General features: G+C 35.9%; 1 protein-coding gene across 1 annotated transcript in view; it reads right to left on the bottom strand.

Annotated features, from left to right (window-relative positions):
* Ctnna3 (catenin alpha 3) overlaps nt 1-17,284 on the bottom strand; it is a 1,277,532-nt gene that overhangs the window by 112,818 nt on the left and 1,147,430 nt on the right. Inside the window, exon 14 of the mRNA XM_038342272.1 lies at nt 4,705-4,886. Within this exon, the coding sequence (XP_038198200.1) occupies nt 4,705-4,886 (182 nt within the window). The remainder of the gene's footprint in view (nt 1-4,704; nt 4,887-17,284) is intronic.

The following is a 17,284-nucleotide window of genomic DNA, read 5'->3' as shown; positions in this document are numbered from 1 at the left end:
AAACTGTGTTTAGTAAGGATAGCTATGGGTAAGACTTTCGATATGCAAATTGAGGTTCAGTTTATATATGCGAAGTGTTTATTTATCTCTAAGCATTATTCTGTTCTTACTTCTCAAAACTTTAATTGTATATTTGTGTGGATCATCTTCGCTTTTATGTCATTTCAACCTCTTTCCCTCTCATCTTTTACTTCATTAGCCGTATCTAACAGACATTTAATCCAATTGTCCAAATGCACATAGCAGTTTGCTTAAATGTCATATTTGTCTTTTTTTAGTGAGTCTTAGAAAATGTTTCTTTGACTCTTTTCCTCTTTGAATGCTTGATAACTTCTCACTAATACTTTTTTAGCTTTTAGGCACTTCCCCCTAATTTTTATTAAATCTTTGTATCCTTCACCCCACTATCTCTTTCTGGCTCATGTCTCTTCATTTTGATTTTTTAATATGTGTTTATAGAATGTACATCTACATCTATTCTTATCAGTAGAAAGAGGCAAATAGATGGGATTCTAAATTTTGATTGTTTTAGAATTGTTGTACCACAAATTGTTGTACCACAGTTTTATTTTCAATTCTGTGTTTGTTTTATGGAGGAATGGGATATCTAATGAGCGGATTCTCACCTGTACTACCCTCTTACATTCTCCTGCCATCTCATGTCCAGGGATTTCCCTGTCCCGGGTAGGGTGCCAAGGCCAAGGACGGTCTCTTCCTTCAGTACAATGAACTTCTCATTTTCTAATGACTGACATTTTGGGCAGTAGTTAGGATAAAATGTTTGGTATGTGTTATAATTTTCTGTCATTTCTTTGTGGTTAGTAGTATTTCCCAAAGAGGGGAGCATTGCTGATAAACGATCTCATATTTCCTGTTCCCTCAAAAGCCAAAGTCCACTGAAGTCCTCAATTTTAAGCCCTTTGATTTTATGTTTAAAACCATCAATGCTAAGAAGCACCATGACCCAGAGCTGCATTTAGCATTGCAGCATTTGTTCTGTTTGACCCTGTTTGCTTCTGTGCTTCATCTAGTGTCATTTCATCAATTCCTTTACGGTAGAGTATTTTCAGTATCTAAACCTCTGCTCTATAGACACATGCTAATGGCAAAGGACCAGCAACAGATTTACTGAAATCCACTGTACATATTGGTGGTGGTTTAAATGAGATTGGCCCTATTATGATCATAGATTTGAATGCTTGGTCACCGGTGAGTGGCCTTGTTGGAGGAAGTGTGTCACTGGGTGTGGGTTTTGAGATTTCTAAAGCGCATTCCAATGCTACTATCTAATCCTACTACCTGTGGATCCAGGTGTGGAACTCTCAGCTACCTCTCCAACAGCCTGTATGTCTGCAAGCTTCCTGCTGTGATGATAATGGACTAAACATCTGTAATTCAGCCCCAAACACATGCTTTCTTTTATAAGAGTTGCCATGATCATGGTATCTCTTCCTAGCAATAGAACACTGACATACAATAGAACACAATATCATACACAGTAGTTTTAAATATACATTATTTTGTACATCTTATAAAGGTGAAATTCTGTGTGTCAAAAAGAGTTATTTTGTATGACAGGAAGCTAATTCCCTCTTTATTTAGAGAAAGTTTGTACACAATACTTGAAATACGGTTAACTGCTGCTAGCTTAGGGGCCAATCCAAACTAAATTAGAAACTGTTTTTCAAAAATAATTCCATATCTGTTATATAGCATCAGTAAATCTTAGAAAGCTTAAATTATGATTAAATCATTCCTGATGAAACTTCAAAATATATTATTGCTTAATACTATGGTACAGTACTGGTTCCTATAGAAAACTATATATTGTATATATGCTATACTGTATATGTGTGTTCAATGACTAGAAGAAATGGAGATAAAGGGAGAAAGAGAAAGACACACATGGTAAGAAATGTAGAAAGGCAGAGAGACACCGAGATAAAGACTGTTAGAATTTCTCCCTGCAGACCCTGAAGTATAGACCCAAACTCAATTATTCTGTGCATGAAAAGGAACGAGAGGGTATTATCAAACAACGGGCTATGGCTAGAAAAAAGGCTGACAAGAGTTTAAATGGGAAAAATAGGAGCTGATAACTGAGGAACATTCATAATGAAATGCTACGTATAACGTAAGGTTAATTTTCTTACTTTCCAGTGAAATTTGGAGTGGCATCTTCACTCTCTTTTAGCTTTGAAAAGTGGATTTTCATTCAATGGAATAAAAAATGGAATCAAATTCTGCTTTAGAAGATAATTTTTGGACTAAACAAGACAAAGCATCAACAGGAATAGAATAACCCTCAAAATTCTTTCACAAAATAGGTCAGAGCACTTTCCTTTTTCATTGAATATTTTATATTCCATTAAAGCCCTTTTAAAGAATTGACTTTTGTTTTAGTATACTCTTCTTTACCCATGAGCTCATCCTATTTTTATACAGATGGCACTGGGGAGAGTGACTACAAGGTTACCATCACACACAGTATGTCCATTGCTCCTTGTTGCAAGAAGGGGGTCTCTGTCTTTATCTGGCTACCTGAAGTTAACTATAGGTCAGATACAGGGCTCATAGATGATGAAGACTTTCAACATATACTACATTCCAAATTAAGGCATCTACTGAGCGTTCTTTTCCCACCACCCTTTCTATGCTGACTTTTCAAAAGGTTTTGAGCAACTGGACAATTATCTCACTTACTTTTGCATTAAGTATCTTCAAATATTTAGTAGCCAAACTACTGAAAAGTAGTGATTTATTTGCACCTCTCTTTTATCATTTAAGTAAAAACCAAAACACATTGTAGTTAGTCCTGGTTACAATGTTTACCATGCTACATTTTCATTTTAGTATTGTTTGGAACTATGAATTTAAACAATGTTTAGGACATTCAGTTTTCTACTTCTTGTGTATAACACTTAGAAATTTGTTCTCAGTCTTACCACTGAAAAGCAGTGTGTGTTACCAATCAATTATGATTTAAAATTGCACTTATTCATTATTTCATCATAAAGTCATTTGGTGTGTAGTGCATTGTGATATAACAGTTCCACACCTGTAATATGCCTGTCACAGGATAGTTTTCTGCTCTGAGACTTTAGCAGCTTCATGAACACTAACTAAATTTCATTACGTTGCAGTTTTGTATTCTTCAGCAACCGGTAAGAGAAGCATTGCACATCTTACTGCTCTTTGGTTAATTATGTGAAGACATTTGCAACCTGTTTTTCAACATTCTGCTTCTTTTAATGACCTCCATTTCCCTAAAGGATGGGTGTAGGTAGCTAGGCAACTGCAAGAGACATTTTCTTGAAGATTTTGCCTTTAGTGAAGACCCCATCACATACTGGAAAGTCCCGTCCCAGGAGAAATATTCTGGAGTCAAGGTAAGGGTCTCCTCACTATCTGGACTTAGTTTCCACATGCATAGGACTCACAGTCCACCTTTCAATCTAGACTCAGCAGCTAGGCAAATTTTTGGCCTGCAAAGAACCAAACCCCAGACATGGAACTGTTCTCATTGGTTACATAGAATGACATTGACAAGGATTTCAGCTCGTGAGTAACTAAGGGAAATTTTCATAAAAGCATTCTCCCACAACAACAGAGACCAACATCTTCATCAAATTGCTCACCAAATAGGTCAGCGCCACTGAGAGGGCTTCCTCATTGAGTACACATGCTTAAGGCAATCCTACACAAAGGTCTCAGGCAAGCGAGTCAGGGGTCCTTGACCTTGGGTTCCATAAACTGCACCTGTTCACATTTGGCCATCTCCTCTTCAAGGACTTCCACAATTATCATTTTCTCCTCATTTGGCTCAGTCTTGGCTTCTGATCCCCTTCTGTGACCCCCCCCCCCTTTTCTTTCTGTGGGGTGGCCTTATAAAGTTGGGCTTCTGCAACATCTAAGCATCAGCCTGGAGTATTTCTGACACAGTTTTATTCCCCACCACCACCAATACACTGAACTGGGTACAATTAAAGAGGGTAAAGGAACAGCAGTTAGTACCAGAAAATGGAGAAAACAAGTCTCTGAGCCTCTTTATAGAGCTACAGAAGATTGTTGGCAAGTGTCAATTTTTCACTCATTGGGAAATTCTCATGTTCAAGTGAGCATCCAGGAGACACCAAACCTAAGCCCCAGTGTGGCAGACAGGGATAAGGGGAGAGGGCCTTGAAGTCCCTTCAATTTTCAGGATATATGTTCAGGGTCCCACCACCATAGTGACTCTACAGAGAATAGGGACAGTCTTACTGTGCTACAACAAAGTCTCAAAAAACATTTTAAAACATTTATATTGCTTCTTGATTCTAGATACAATGCATAATTCCTTCATAGCCATCATTATGCATTGTGCTTTCAAAAATAGTTTTAGGAATGCCACAGGCCACAAATCTTGGTGATGTTGCCATAGGTATGAACCACTCACAAAGCTCCAGAGAAAACATGCATTAGTTAACAGTTTCTCTGAACAGAAAGTGTGTGATCACTGCTGCAGAGTGTGAAGGTAAGAGAGTATGAGGTAGTGGCTTCAAAAGAAATGGTGTCATATTGACCACAATTCTGGGATTCTGCCTCTGTAACTTTCTAATTCCATATTTACATTTCCCTTACCACTCGGAGAAACTCGGAAATTTCGGCAATGTGACAAATACGCAGCCATCACCAGTTATCACGCCTTGTACCCCATGTAATTACCTTGTGAAGTCTGTCATCTCCATCATGATCATGCACATCTTCTTGGCAAGAACAATGATGTCATTGCTTGTATCATCCCATATCTCGATCTCAGCATCCAGCTTGCTCTTCACCTTCTTGAAATCAGCCACTTGCTCAGCAATTTTCTCCTTTTCTGCCTCTGGCAGCTGAGTCATCTTAGCCTGAAATGTGATAATTCAATTTAAAATCACTCCTCTGCCGAGGCAGCATCTTAGGAAAAAGTCTTCGCTACAGAACATTTATACAAATACTTCCTTTAACATCAAGATACTTAGAGTTTAAGTCATTCAATCTGAAGCTTCCTACTGGATTCAAATGGAAAAACATACACAGTTTTAAATATTTGCTCTCAATCTATACAGTTACATTTGAGGTAAGAAAGGTAGACATTGGTATATGATGTTTTAATTCTCCTTTATAAAACAGCCAGCTACCACTGTTCTAGCATGTCAAAATTTTAAATTGATTACAATTGAATCTGAAGTATCACATTTGTTTAAGTGCATATTTTTAATTTACTTTTAATTTTTTAATAGAACACTTCAAAAAGTAAAGTTAAACAAAATCTACTTGAAATGACATTATGTCTACTAATATATATACATATATATACACATATATACAAACATATAGATCCTTAAATAAGTACTGTATGTACATCCATAAACAATTACAGCATGTGCTTGTTTAAAATTATAGATGATATATGAATATATCTAGTCTATTCAAAACATTCAGATTCATGTTAGCATATACACTGTTCCCATGGAAGAATAAGAGCGAAGGGCAGGATTTATGAAGGGCGTCCTCCCTCATTAGCATACCAGGTCTAGAGGTGCTGCTCAAGCAGTAAACATTATCTGCTTTGGCATGATAGCACTCCGTGACTATGTTACAATCTTAACAGCATGCAAATTGTATCCTTCCACTGCATCTGAAATGAGGCTTTGGTAGGAAACCATGCAAACTCAAACACCACCGAACTCTCAACCTCAGCTCCTGGAATTTGTCAGTTTTGTCAAGTAGAAGAGAGAGAGAAAGAGAGAGAGAGAGAGAGAGAGAGAGAGAGAGAGAGAGAGAGAGAGAATCCTGAAGTGAAAATGGTTTGATATTTCAAAGACCATAAAATCTCATGAAGCTGTCCTTATAATTATATTGTAAATAGTTAGGTCTAAGTCCAATCCCGGCAACACACACACACACACACACACACGCACACGCGCACACAAACACACACACACACATATGCTCATTCATACACCCATATTCAGACATACACACACAAACCCCAGATAGACACACACAGACACACAAATACATTCACATACAAATACAAACTCAAATATAACACATACAGACATATGTATGTACATAGGCACACACACAGATACATCCATGGACATAAGCACATACACATGCATACATATTAACACACGCTAGAATATCAGATATTTTCAGTAGTAGGTATATGTAGATGGAAAAGGAGGTATTTTATAAAAGACAAAACATGAATGTTGAAGTTTCTTATTAGACTATTTACATAGAAAATATGATATCTACATGTGTTTCTGGATCCTAGGGAATGAGCACCTATTAATGGGAAAGGAATACCAGAAAACTTTGTGATTTCCTGAATATTAGGTTCAAATAGTAAAAACATTTCTCATTGGATCAATAGTGTATAATAACAAAAAATCTTAGCTAAATTAAATAAAGAAATTAGTCTGGGTGTGGTGGTACACACCTTTAGTCCCAGCACTCAAGAGGCAGAGGCAGAGGCAGAAGTTTCTAGTAGTTTGAGGTCAGCCTGGTCTACCAGCAAGAGATACATAGAGAACCCATGTCTTTTAAAAAATTAAAATAATGATAAGTAGAAAATACAAACAAAAATACAAATCAAAGTATCAATATGTACACTCTGTCATTTACCTTTCGTTTCTTATTAACCTAACCTATGATCTCAATCTAATGCCATTAAGACTCACAGGATTAGGAGGTTTTGTCTGACCTCTACTATAGCAAATGCAGCCAACAGTAAGGCTGTCTGGTGTGGTTTCCTTAAAATTCCCTAGCATGAGCCTCACATGTATTAAGTGTTCAACAAAAGACATATTCCTTATTCAAAAGAAAACTTATCTATGTTATATTCATATTCCCAGCACATTTTTATCTTTCATCTAATTTCCTTTAAAGACTAAGGTCAAAGTTCTTGGGACTAGAATTTTTTAAAGATTTATTTTATTTTTAATTATGCCCATGTGTATGTGTATGTGGGGTGTGTGCATGGAGAGCGTGCAGGGGGTGTTTATGTGTGGGTGTGTTTAATCACGTAGGTGACGGTGGCTGTGAGGGACTGAGGTGAAAGTCCCCATGGAGCTGTTATGACTGACATTTGAGAACTGAACTCATGTCTTCCTCAGGAACTGTGTCTGCTCTTAGTCGCTGAACCATCTCCTCAGCCCAGAGGCTAGATTTTTAATTATTGTGCTATACAATTTTGCTATCTTAGCAACCGAGAGCAGTTTTTTTTCCCCTCTGCTTTCTCTCTTAGGGAATGTGTCCCACACAGAGTGTTAAAAGCCAAGCAGCTTTTACTACTGCTGGCATATGGCAAGGGACATAAATGAAGACACAGTTCACTACTACTGGAATCAAAAGTAATAACAAGTATGTTAAGTAAATTGTAAGCTATTAACCTGTTAAACGAGCTTGGAAATAGAAACAGGTTTTCTCCATCTTGAATACTGGTCATTATTTTTCTCTTCTCGTAAAATGTTTATACATTCAAGTACTAATAACCGTGAATAGATTCGGCAGAGGCATCTGCGTATTACCTGTATCTGAGAGGTAAGAGAGGTAATGATTCTGTGGTGTTGGCTGTGCTGGATATATTGTTGTTGTTGTTGTTGTTGTTATTATTATTTATTATTATTTTTATTATTATTATTATTATTATTATTATTATTATTATTATTATTAGCCAGCTTGACACCAGCTAGAGTCATTTGGGAAGAGGTGCTCTCAACTGAGAAAATGTCTCTATCTGACTTGTGGGTAAATCTGAGAAGCATTTTCTTGATTAAGGATTAATGTGAGAAGGCCCGGCTCTCTGGGAATACTGCAGGTGCTCTTGACTTGTATAAGGAAGAAGACTGAGTGACACATAAGGAGCCAGCCACAAAAGCAGCACTGCTCCATAGACTCTGCTTCAGTACCTGCCTCTAGGTTCTAGCCCTGCTTGAGTTTCTGCCCCTGACCTCCCTCAGGGATGGGCTGCTAACAAGTATATGATAAAATTAACCCTTTCCTCCCCAAGCAGCTTTTACCCGTGGTGTTTTATCATAGCAATAGTAATGACAAGATGCCTATAACCAGAATAATCCATAGTGCTGAGTCTATAGCAGAATATTAGTGAAAGTTGTTCACTAATGACATAATAAAATATTAAGGTGGCGATGTGGACAAGGGTGTCCCAAGCTCTATTCTTAGGAATGTCATTGATCTCCTATATGATCTCCAGGAAGTCCTTAATCCCCTTAAGTAAGTTTCCCCAAACAAAATGACAGTAACTACAACTTCCTCCCTCCTCTTGAGGGAGCCCAGTGGATGACTGCACAACATGGCAATGGTAACTGTCACAGACAGGAAACTCATAGGTTACATCCGACATACTCACAATCCACAGGGCAAGTTACAACCAAATGACTTTCGGCTCTGACAAGAGAATGATCAGAGGTTGAACCAGAGTTTGTAAAATTGAGGTTCTGGAGGATTCTAGTTTTTCTATGCACAGGACAGAAACAATAATGGATGATTAAATTACTGTCTGACACTTTAACTGAAGGGTTTAAGTGGATCTATGAATAATTTATTAAATATCATCAATCAATTTCAATCACTAGGAAAATTTTTTAAGTAAATCCCAAGAGAATACTTGATGTTGAGGATTCTAGATTTTAAAACAAATGCTTTTTGAATTATTTTGTACAAGGTATGGAAAAAACAGGAATGACGCTTAAGACAATTGAGGTCAAGTAGAAATTACGACATCTATAGACAGGTATCTATAGGTATAGGCTCAGTGTCTACAAAAAAGAATTCTGATAAAAATAGCTTTGTAGTTTCCTGCCATATGAATGATAGTGCATTGTGTATTGATTTAGGGGCTTAAAACCAAAGATGATGAAAATAATTGTCAGTGACTTGTGCTAAACTCTCTCTAGGCACCATTTTTTTATTTGAGGTCCCATCTTCATAAAAGCCACATTAGCTAAGTATGAGGGTTATTCCAATTTACTCGTGGAGAAAATAAATATCTCTAAGAGGACTAGGCCATTTAATAAGAGTCTAATGTTGGGTAATGTTTGAACCAGGATTCAAACCATAAAGTGTAGCCAGGTATTCTTGTTCTATTACCATGGCAACAAACATGAGCAATGTCACCCTAAATGCACCAAAACATCCACACTGTCCATGGAGGTATTCTCCAACACATGCACGTCTCAGATTCAGTTTTCCCTCTGCATTCTCCACAGCTTCCTTCTTTCCTAGACGGTGTTGAGTGTCACATACTTAGAAATATTTAATCACAGAATAAGAAAATAGGAAACCTAGCCAAACAAATTTACATATTTAATTGACGTTTCTCAGAATAAGTTTTCCATATGGGCTAGAAACCTCATGAAATGCAAACCTTGCTTTTCTTTATTATTCCGAACTGCTAAGGACACCCATCATGCCCATGCCATCTGTCACATTTCTTTGTGTGTCCATCTCGTCCTATGTATTTCCAGCTCTACTTTCTGGCATTAATTTCCTCTTTCACTGAAATGTTTACTTCAATTGTGCGATTCTTAACATTTATTTAACAGTATAAAGTAGGAAAATACTTAGGTAATAAATTTATCATTGGAACTGTTTTTAATTATTTATTTTATGTTTTGAAATTAAATTACAACAATCTCCCCTTCCCTCTTCTCCCTTCAACATATTGTGTATTTCCCTCTGTGCTCTTTTTCAAATTCATGGCTTTTTCTTTCATTAACTGTTGCTACCTATATGTATGTTTAATACACACACACACACATACACACACACACACACACACACACACACACACACAAAACCTGCTCAGGCTTTAGAATATTACTCTCATGTGTGTTACAGAACTGACCATTTGATATCAGAATACCAGTTGGTGTCTTATTACATGGGGTGACTATTTCTCTGGAATTATTTTTACAATTAGAGAACATCTATGACCCTAGTAACAGAACCAATAATATACATCACTGATGCACTGTAAGCCTTTAACTATCTTTATCTAATGATCTCCTAGAAAGATACTCAGTATCTAGATTTCTGAACCCATAGATAAATAACCATGAATGCACAATCTATTAACTTGTATTTGCTGTTCCATGTTGAGAACTCATATCTGATCTGCAACTAAGTAATGCACATATTTATGTTCTGCTTGTTGACCTGCATGGATGGTACTCCATTGTGTACACAGGACAATACTCTGCTGTGTAAACAGGCTGGCATTTCACTGTGTAAATGGAATGGCACCCCACTGTGTAAATAAGACAGCACTGCCCTTGGTTAACTGCAGTGTTCCAATATCTTACATATACAAGCAAGTGCTTCACAGTGTAAACAGGCCAGATCTCCATTGTATAAACAGGATGGTACCCCTCTCCAAACTGGGTGGTATTCCATTTTGTAAACTGGATGGCATTGTACCGTGTAAACAAGCAGGGACTTCACTACTTCACTGTGTAGACAGGCGGGTATTCCACTGGATAAACTGGACAGTATTCCACTGTGTAAACAGGCACCGTTTGTTTTGTGTTTCTCATGGTTTTGAAGATATTACATTTTTCATTTTTTATGGACAATGAGTAATCTTAGTTCCTTCTTTAGCAATGTATCTTCTAGCATTTCTTTTGTGTATATAAACAGACGTGAAACTGGAGTGTCACAAGGCAAATCTTTGTCTCATTTCTTTTTCTTACATTCCCACCCTCCGTGCCCTCCAACTAAGCAATTCTGCTTGTTGTTACATATAACCATCTTCAGGTGTATCCCATTTAGTATTTTCTTATCCTCTTCTCTTTCTTCATCTTGGTTGGGCTAAGTTCTATCATCTTTCTAGGCCTAATTGAACAGTACACAGCACTTTCTTTGGCTTCCCATCTATGTAGAATTTAGATTATTCTACCAATTCCTTGCTTGTAGATGTTTATGGTGTTCTTTGTTATAGTCTAATCATTAATGAAGACAAATATACAACTTCCTAAAGCAAAGTCTTTAAAGACAGAACCACTGTTAACAATAGTTTTAATATTGTTTTGATTTTTTATATTCTTCCCTAGAACATACATTCTCTGAAAATAAGAGTATAATTGATAATAAATAACATCAATTGGGGGAGTTATTAACATGACTATCTTCAAGGTAGTTTGTTGTGGTAGAACAAGCCATAATCCCAGACACTTGACAGGCTAAGAAAGGAGGATTACAACTTTAGGGTTTTCCTATGCTATAGAAAAAATTAAAAGTCAATTAGCTAACTTTATAAGACCTTGATTTAAAAACCAATATAAAAAATATGGGATGCTGAAGAAATAGCTCAGTGGTAGTTTTGTCCAAATACATGAGAACCCGACTTCAACTTCCAATAAATAAAATCAACAATCCAAGACCTAAAGAAGCATATGTTCACAATATTACATGTACATATCTTATATTTTTCTCTGTCGCTTACACTTTACCCTGATATAAAGCTTCTACAACCAGGAGGATTTCAAACGTATTTTCTTGATGTTTTTTTTTCCTGTCCACTTGGATATTTTAGTTTTCATTATACTCATCATTTCTATATAAAATGCTTTCCTGATGAATGATTTTATTACACCTGTGGAAGGTAAGGAAAGAGCTGGGAGAGAGCTTATTGATTAGTGTGCTTGCTTTCCAATCAGGACTGGAATTCAGATCCCAGCATCCACTTGTCAGGCCGAATGCTGCAAAATGCCTATTACTCTAGCTCCAAAGCATCCTATGACCTCTATTGGCATGTTTATACACAGAGAAATGGGCACCTCTCCCCAAACAGACCCACAAATTTTTAAAAAGTAAATAAATAGCCATTTAAAAGACAAAAGATAAGGGGAAGATGTCATAGTAGGGAAAAAAGTAGGAATTTTCATATAGATCTTCACTCAACTTTAATGTGGACTAGTGTGACTCACATAGCAAGGAACTTAACCATTCTAAATTTCAGTATTGAGCAATAATAGACTCACATATGAGTTTTGTTCGGATGAAAGCTATGTGCATGCATATGGACAATAGTACCAGAAGTATGACGGTCTTTGGTAAGTGGTGCTTACTGACAGAACACAGAAGGTATTTAAACTAGCCTAAAAGACTTTAAAAATCTGTGGAGGAATGGACGGCACACTATTTACTTGTCCCACCTCACACACACCAAAGACACACACCAAAGTCAAACTGAGCAAATGAGTCCCAAAATCACCAAGACCACAGAAATGCTAAGTTTGTTATACTCACCTCATTACCAACAAAGCACACTGACATATTTCACACACTGTACAATTAAGGACCTGTATGTCCCAGATAGGTCAATGGTCATAAAATATTACTAAGCAGGATAGGAGAATATGTGATATTTAATTTTACATATAAGCAATTGTATTTTTACTACTTTTATGTTTTCCTTAACTATAAACATTTTTATGGACAATTAATTCCTGGGTACATCTTATGACTTTATAGTTGCCTATCCAAGAAACACAGATTTAGAAATTTATTAATAGAAATATACAATTTAAATAATCATAGTATGTTAAAATATAGTAATATACATGTCACAACCATGGAAATTATGTCCATAGAGGTCAAGTGTAAATCCCTCTCTTGTTAAAAAACATGGCCTCTCAAATATTCAAGTATTTTTACTTTCTATAAAACAGTTATATGTGAAGACAGATTGTATCTAGCTTTCGGGAAATATAAAATTCACAAAACACATTTGTGCTATAGATGGAGAGACTGAACACAGGCTGGATATCACATAACATTAGGAGATGATTACTAAGTTTATTCAATATGATGGTATCCATAATGTTTGGACTTGACTATAATAATATTAAGATATGAATGGCTACAATGTTTTAAATTACTTTGAAGTCTTTCGGGAAAAACGCCAAATATATATCTTCCAAAATCAATTATCAGTACAGGAAGAATAAATCCTGGCAAATAGTATTTTTAAATGGATGCTATATTACATGTTTTACAATCTTGGTGAATTTAGTAGCATGAGACAATCACTAAAGCCCTGATCAGCTTCTCTGGGAAAACAGGAGCACTGTATTTGTCTTCCCAAAAAAGCAGGGTCCAGACAGTCTCAGTACAACAATGACTGACTCCATCAGATATGACTAGCTATGGTTTTCTGAAGCTATCTATATCTTTGCACTTACTTTTTAAATCTTTTTCTTATCTCTTTTAATAACAGGCATGTACTCCTCTCTGAGGCACTCTGTTATGGTTTTGGCAATTGCTAGCTATTAGGCAATTCTTCATGTCCCCTTTTCTTTCTTGCTCTATGACAGCCTGGACTCAATACTAGGGAACGAAGAGGAGGGTATTCAATCTGTTTTCCACAAGATGGCTTTTGTTCCATGAAAACAATCATCAGATGCTGTTAACTGTACCTTTTCTCTCATTTTCTTTTTTTACAGTTTTTCATTTCTAGACACTTCTTCAAAAGTATCTTTCTTATCCACGTAATCGACATCAGGGTTCCTTCAGAGTTACTACTTGTGTCTCAATCCCCTCATAAAGTGATTTCCAACTGCTGGATGAATCCTGGCTGACCTGGAATATGGTCCTTCGTGCAGGGTGCAATGTTTGCACTGCAATGAGTCTAAAATTCTATAAATTTCATTATATATATACATATATTATTTACTTGTATTTAATACACAACAAAATGTACATTAAAAACTTTAACTACACCATATCTAAATACCTGCACATTAAATTATTTGAACGCTAACTGTTGCAATTTTGAAACTAATTTAGATGCAATTGCATTGTGCTTCCCGAACTCATTATTGCAGGGTGTTGATAGTTGCCTGTGCCATGCAAACAGACAGTATATAAATTTTTGAGGGATTCAATAAATAAATATTGGGAAGACTGTAAGCAACTCAAACAAGCTCTAGGAACCCACTCATTACAGCATGTAACTCAAATCAAATTCTCTTCCACTCCACAGATAAGTTTAGATACCTGAATTTCATGCCCCAGTTTACAGTAAATTGGTTGGAAGTAGGCAGGGGACGTGTTGGTATGAGCACAAGGACAGAAAAGTAAACAGGAGATGGAATTGAAGGATACTGAGGATCTGCTAGTTTATACATGCGTTTTCCTGGTATAGCAGCTCACCCCCACCCAGCACACTATTTCTGCAGTGTGGAGTTTCATCAGAATTGAGGCCATGAACCACCTTCAGTGCAGTCCCCCAGCATGAAGTGATGTCTGCTGCACAAAGTTCTCTACTGCCACCCATGTTGACAAAGAGCTTGCAACAGTCCTGGGCAGAAGACACACACTTTATATATTTATAATTTCAAATTATTCAAGAAAGGAAGCATGAACTACAATTTGGAATCAAATTCCACTAAATACTTTATTCATGTAAGTCATGAGAGACTATATAAATACTGTCCCACTAAAATAGGCATAATTTTAAAAAGATTTAGATGGCTACTATTTCTAAACATATTTTCTTTGTGTTTTTACATTTTAATTTAAAAATAAATATAACCATATAAAATGTATATGTGCATTGAATTAATAAGTAGATATAAGTATAATAAACAAAATTTTCCAAAGTTCAAAGAATCTAAATTTTTCAATCTTTTTCATGATACTTTGTATGATAAAGCAATATTTTGAGGAAGCAATATATAATTTCAAATACCCATGGAATTCACTTACACATAAATAATTCTCATATATGTATGTACATGTTGGTATAGTTTAATATTCAGATATGGGTAAAGGTAATATAAATGCAATTATCATTTTATTTAAGATAATTAAAATACCTGTAGACATTAACATCTATCTTTGAGGGTTATATGTTATGTACATGATTATGTAACATAAAGTACATATAGATTATGAGGTAATTAAAAATTTGCATGGTATACCATCTATTTACCAAGTTATGGGTTTTAAAATGTAACATAAAATAGCTTATGCTATTGTGGAAATTACACAAACATTCTATCATGGTGACTCTGCTCACCCAGTAATTATTGATGCATCTATTTATTTGTGACCTAACTTCCACAGTTAGTGCAACTTTTCATAGTTTGATAATTAAATAAATTTTAATCAAACTGATTTCTTATAGTGACAATTTTGAGATCATTCATGAACTTTGCACACACATTGTATTGAAACTACCTCTGCAGCCATTTTTTATCCCTACCTTTCTGTTCTTACTATCCCATACATTTCACTTGATATTAATATTTGACAGATGCAATCAGGACAATTCAATATTTAAAATGCCTTTAAGATCATTTATGTCTATCAGTTGTGTATTTGGCAAAAATCCATCACAGTATTTAGGGGCAACATAAAGAGTCACAAGAAGAAAATGGTAACAAAATTTCAGCCTCTCTGACTTTATCAAGGTTGTAGAATAGAGAGAAAAGCATGGCTTCTAATATTTACAACAAAGCAACATAACTTGTAAGCCTTAGATTTTCACATTAAACAAAGTAGGGTGCTACAGTGTACACTGGACCCACACAAGACTGGTTCTATCAACAATCAGTTACAGAAGTCGGAAGACTTAGAGATCCCTGCTCTTTAATGGTGGGCATTAGCTATTATTAATTATGGTGGTTTTTTTTTTATGGATGGGTTCTTTAGTTGTTACCAATTGCTGCAGCCGATGGGTAGTTCCAAAGCCATGGTCATACAGATGGCCCTGGTGGAACTCAGTGAGTCACAAAACAAAATGATCTAGATATGAAAGTGTAAGGGAGCTTTGTGTGGAGTCTGGGGGACTGGAAGATACAGAGATAATAGAAGTTATAAGGGTAAGAGTGCTCATTATACATGGGTACATGTATAAAATCATGTAAGAGAAGTTACTCAATTAAAAATTAAATATTGGATGAGTACTGTCAGATAAAATACTAATGAGCCTAAATGTAAGAATAAATAGCAAACATTTACTTTTTAAAGTAAGACAATACATAAAGAATGATGCTAGAAGAAATCAAAAAGAATACTTTAAGCAAGTAATGTTAGCCTTAGCATATCTCAAAACTCTTTCAATAAAAAGTACTTAGAAGGACTGTCAGACAAGAATGAAATATTAATTTTGAAATGCGGATTTTTTATTTTATTCATTATGATTAATGTAATGCTTGTGATACAGAAAAAAATGATGAGTGGATATGGGGAAGAGGAAGCAGGTAGACAAAGAGGCAGAAAGAAAAGGTGTATCATGACTGGGAAGGTACCAGGTAGAACCTAGTTGATGTTTGTGGGTTTAGCTATACAATGGGCCACTCGTTCATTTGCATGATGCATGCTACAAATATACCCAGAAAATATCAGCACTTGTCTACATAATGAGTGAATGGTGGAACACTGTGAATAGTCTCTGGATTTATAGCGTGGATTAATATTCTACAGCATCTTCTGTGATGTCTGATTTAATGTCCAAGGATAAATGAAAATGGACATGAGAGTCTCTCTAGACCGTTATGTATTTTATGACATTTCAAGCAGTTTTCATAGTTACAAATTTAAGTGCTTAGTTACTATATATATATATATATATATATATGTATATATGTATTATGTGTATATACATATACACATAATACATATATACATACATCATACATACATACATATATATATATATTTATAAATAAATACTCATGCTACCGATAATTATCTGAAGAAATGCCCCAAGGCTTGATAAATGTAGTGAGGGGCTGTGGGCAGGCCTGCTTTTCATCCCTCCGGGCTCCTGCACGGCTAGCTTACGCCCTGAAATAACAACACACAAACTGTATTCATTTAAACACTGCCTAGCCCTTTATTTTCAGCCTCTTACTCACATCTTGACTAACCTATATCTAATCATCTGTGTAACACCACGAGTGGTGTCTTACCCGGAAAGAATCAGCACGTCTGACCTGGTGGCTGGCTTCATGGCATCTGTCCCAGAGAGGAGAGGCAGGGCAATTGTCTGAGCCATCTACCTCACTTCCTTCTTCCTGTTCTGTCTACTCCACCTACCTATGTTCTAACCTATTAGGCCAAGCAGTTTATTTATTAATTAACCAATGAAATCATAAAATAGATAGAAGACACACCCACATCAGATAAAAATCTAAAATTTACTACTTTCTGCATTACATATCAATTAAAGAGAACTTCTCTCTCTATGTGACATGTGGATAATTCAATTCCAGCTTTTATACTT

This window comes from Arvicola amphibius, chromosome 9 (assembly GCF_903992535.2).
Source record: "Arvicola amphibius chromosome 9, mArvAmp1.2, whole genome shotgun sequence".
NCBI classification, from domain to species: domain Eukaryota; kingdom Metazoa; phylum Chordata; class Mammalia; order Rodentia; family Cricetidae; genus Arvicola; species Arvicola amphibius.
This window is presented reverse-complemented; position numbering and strand designations above follow the sequence as displayed.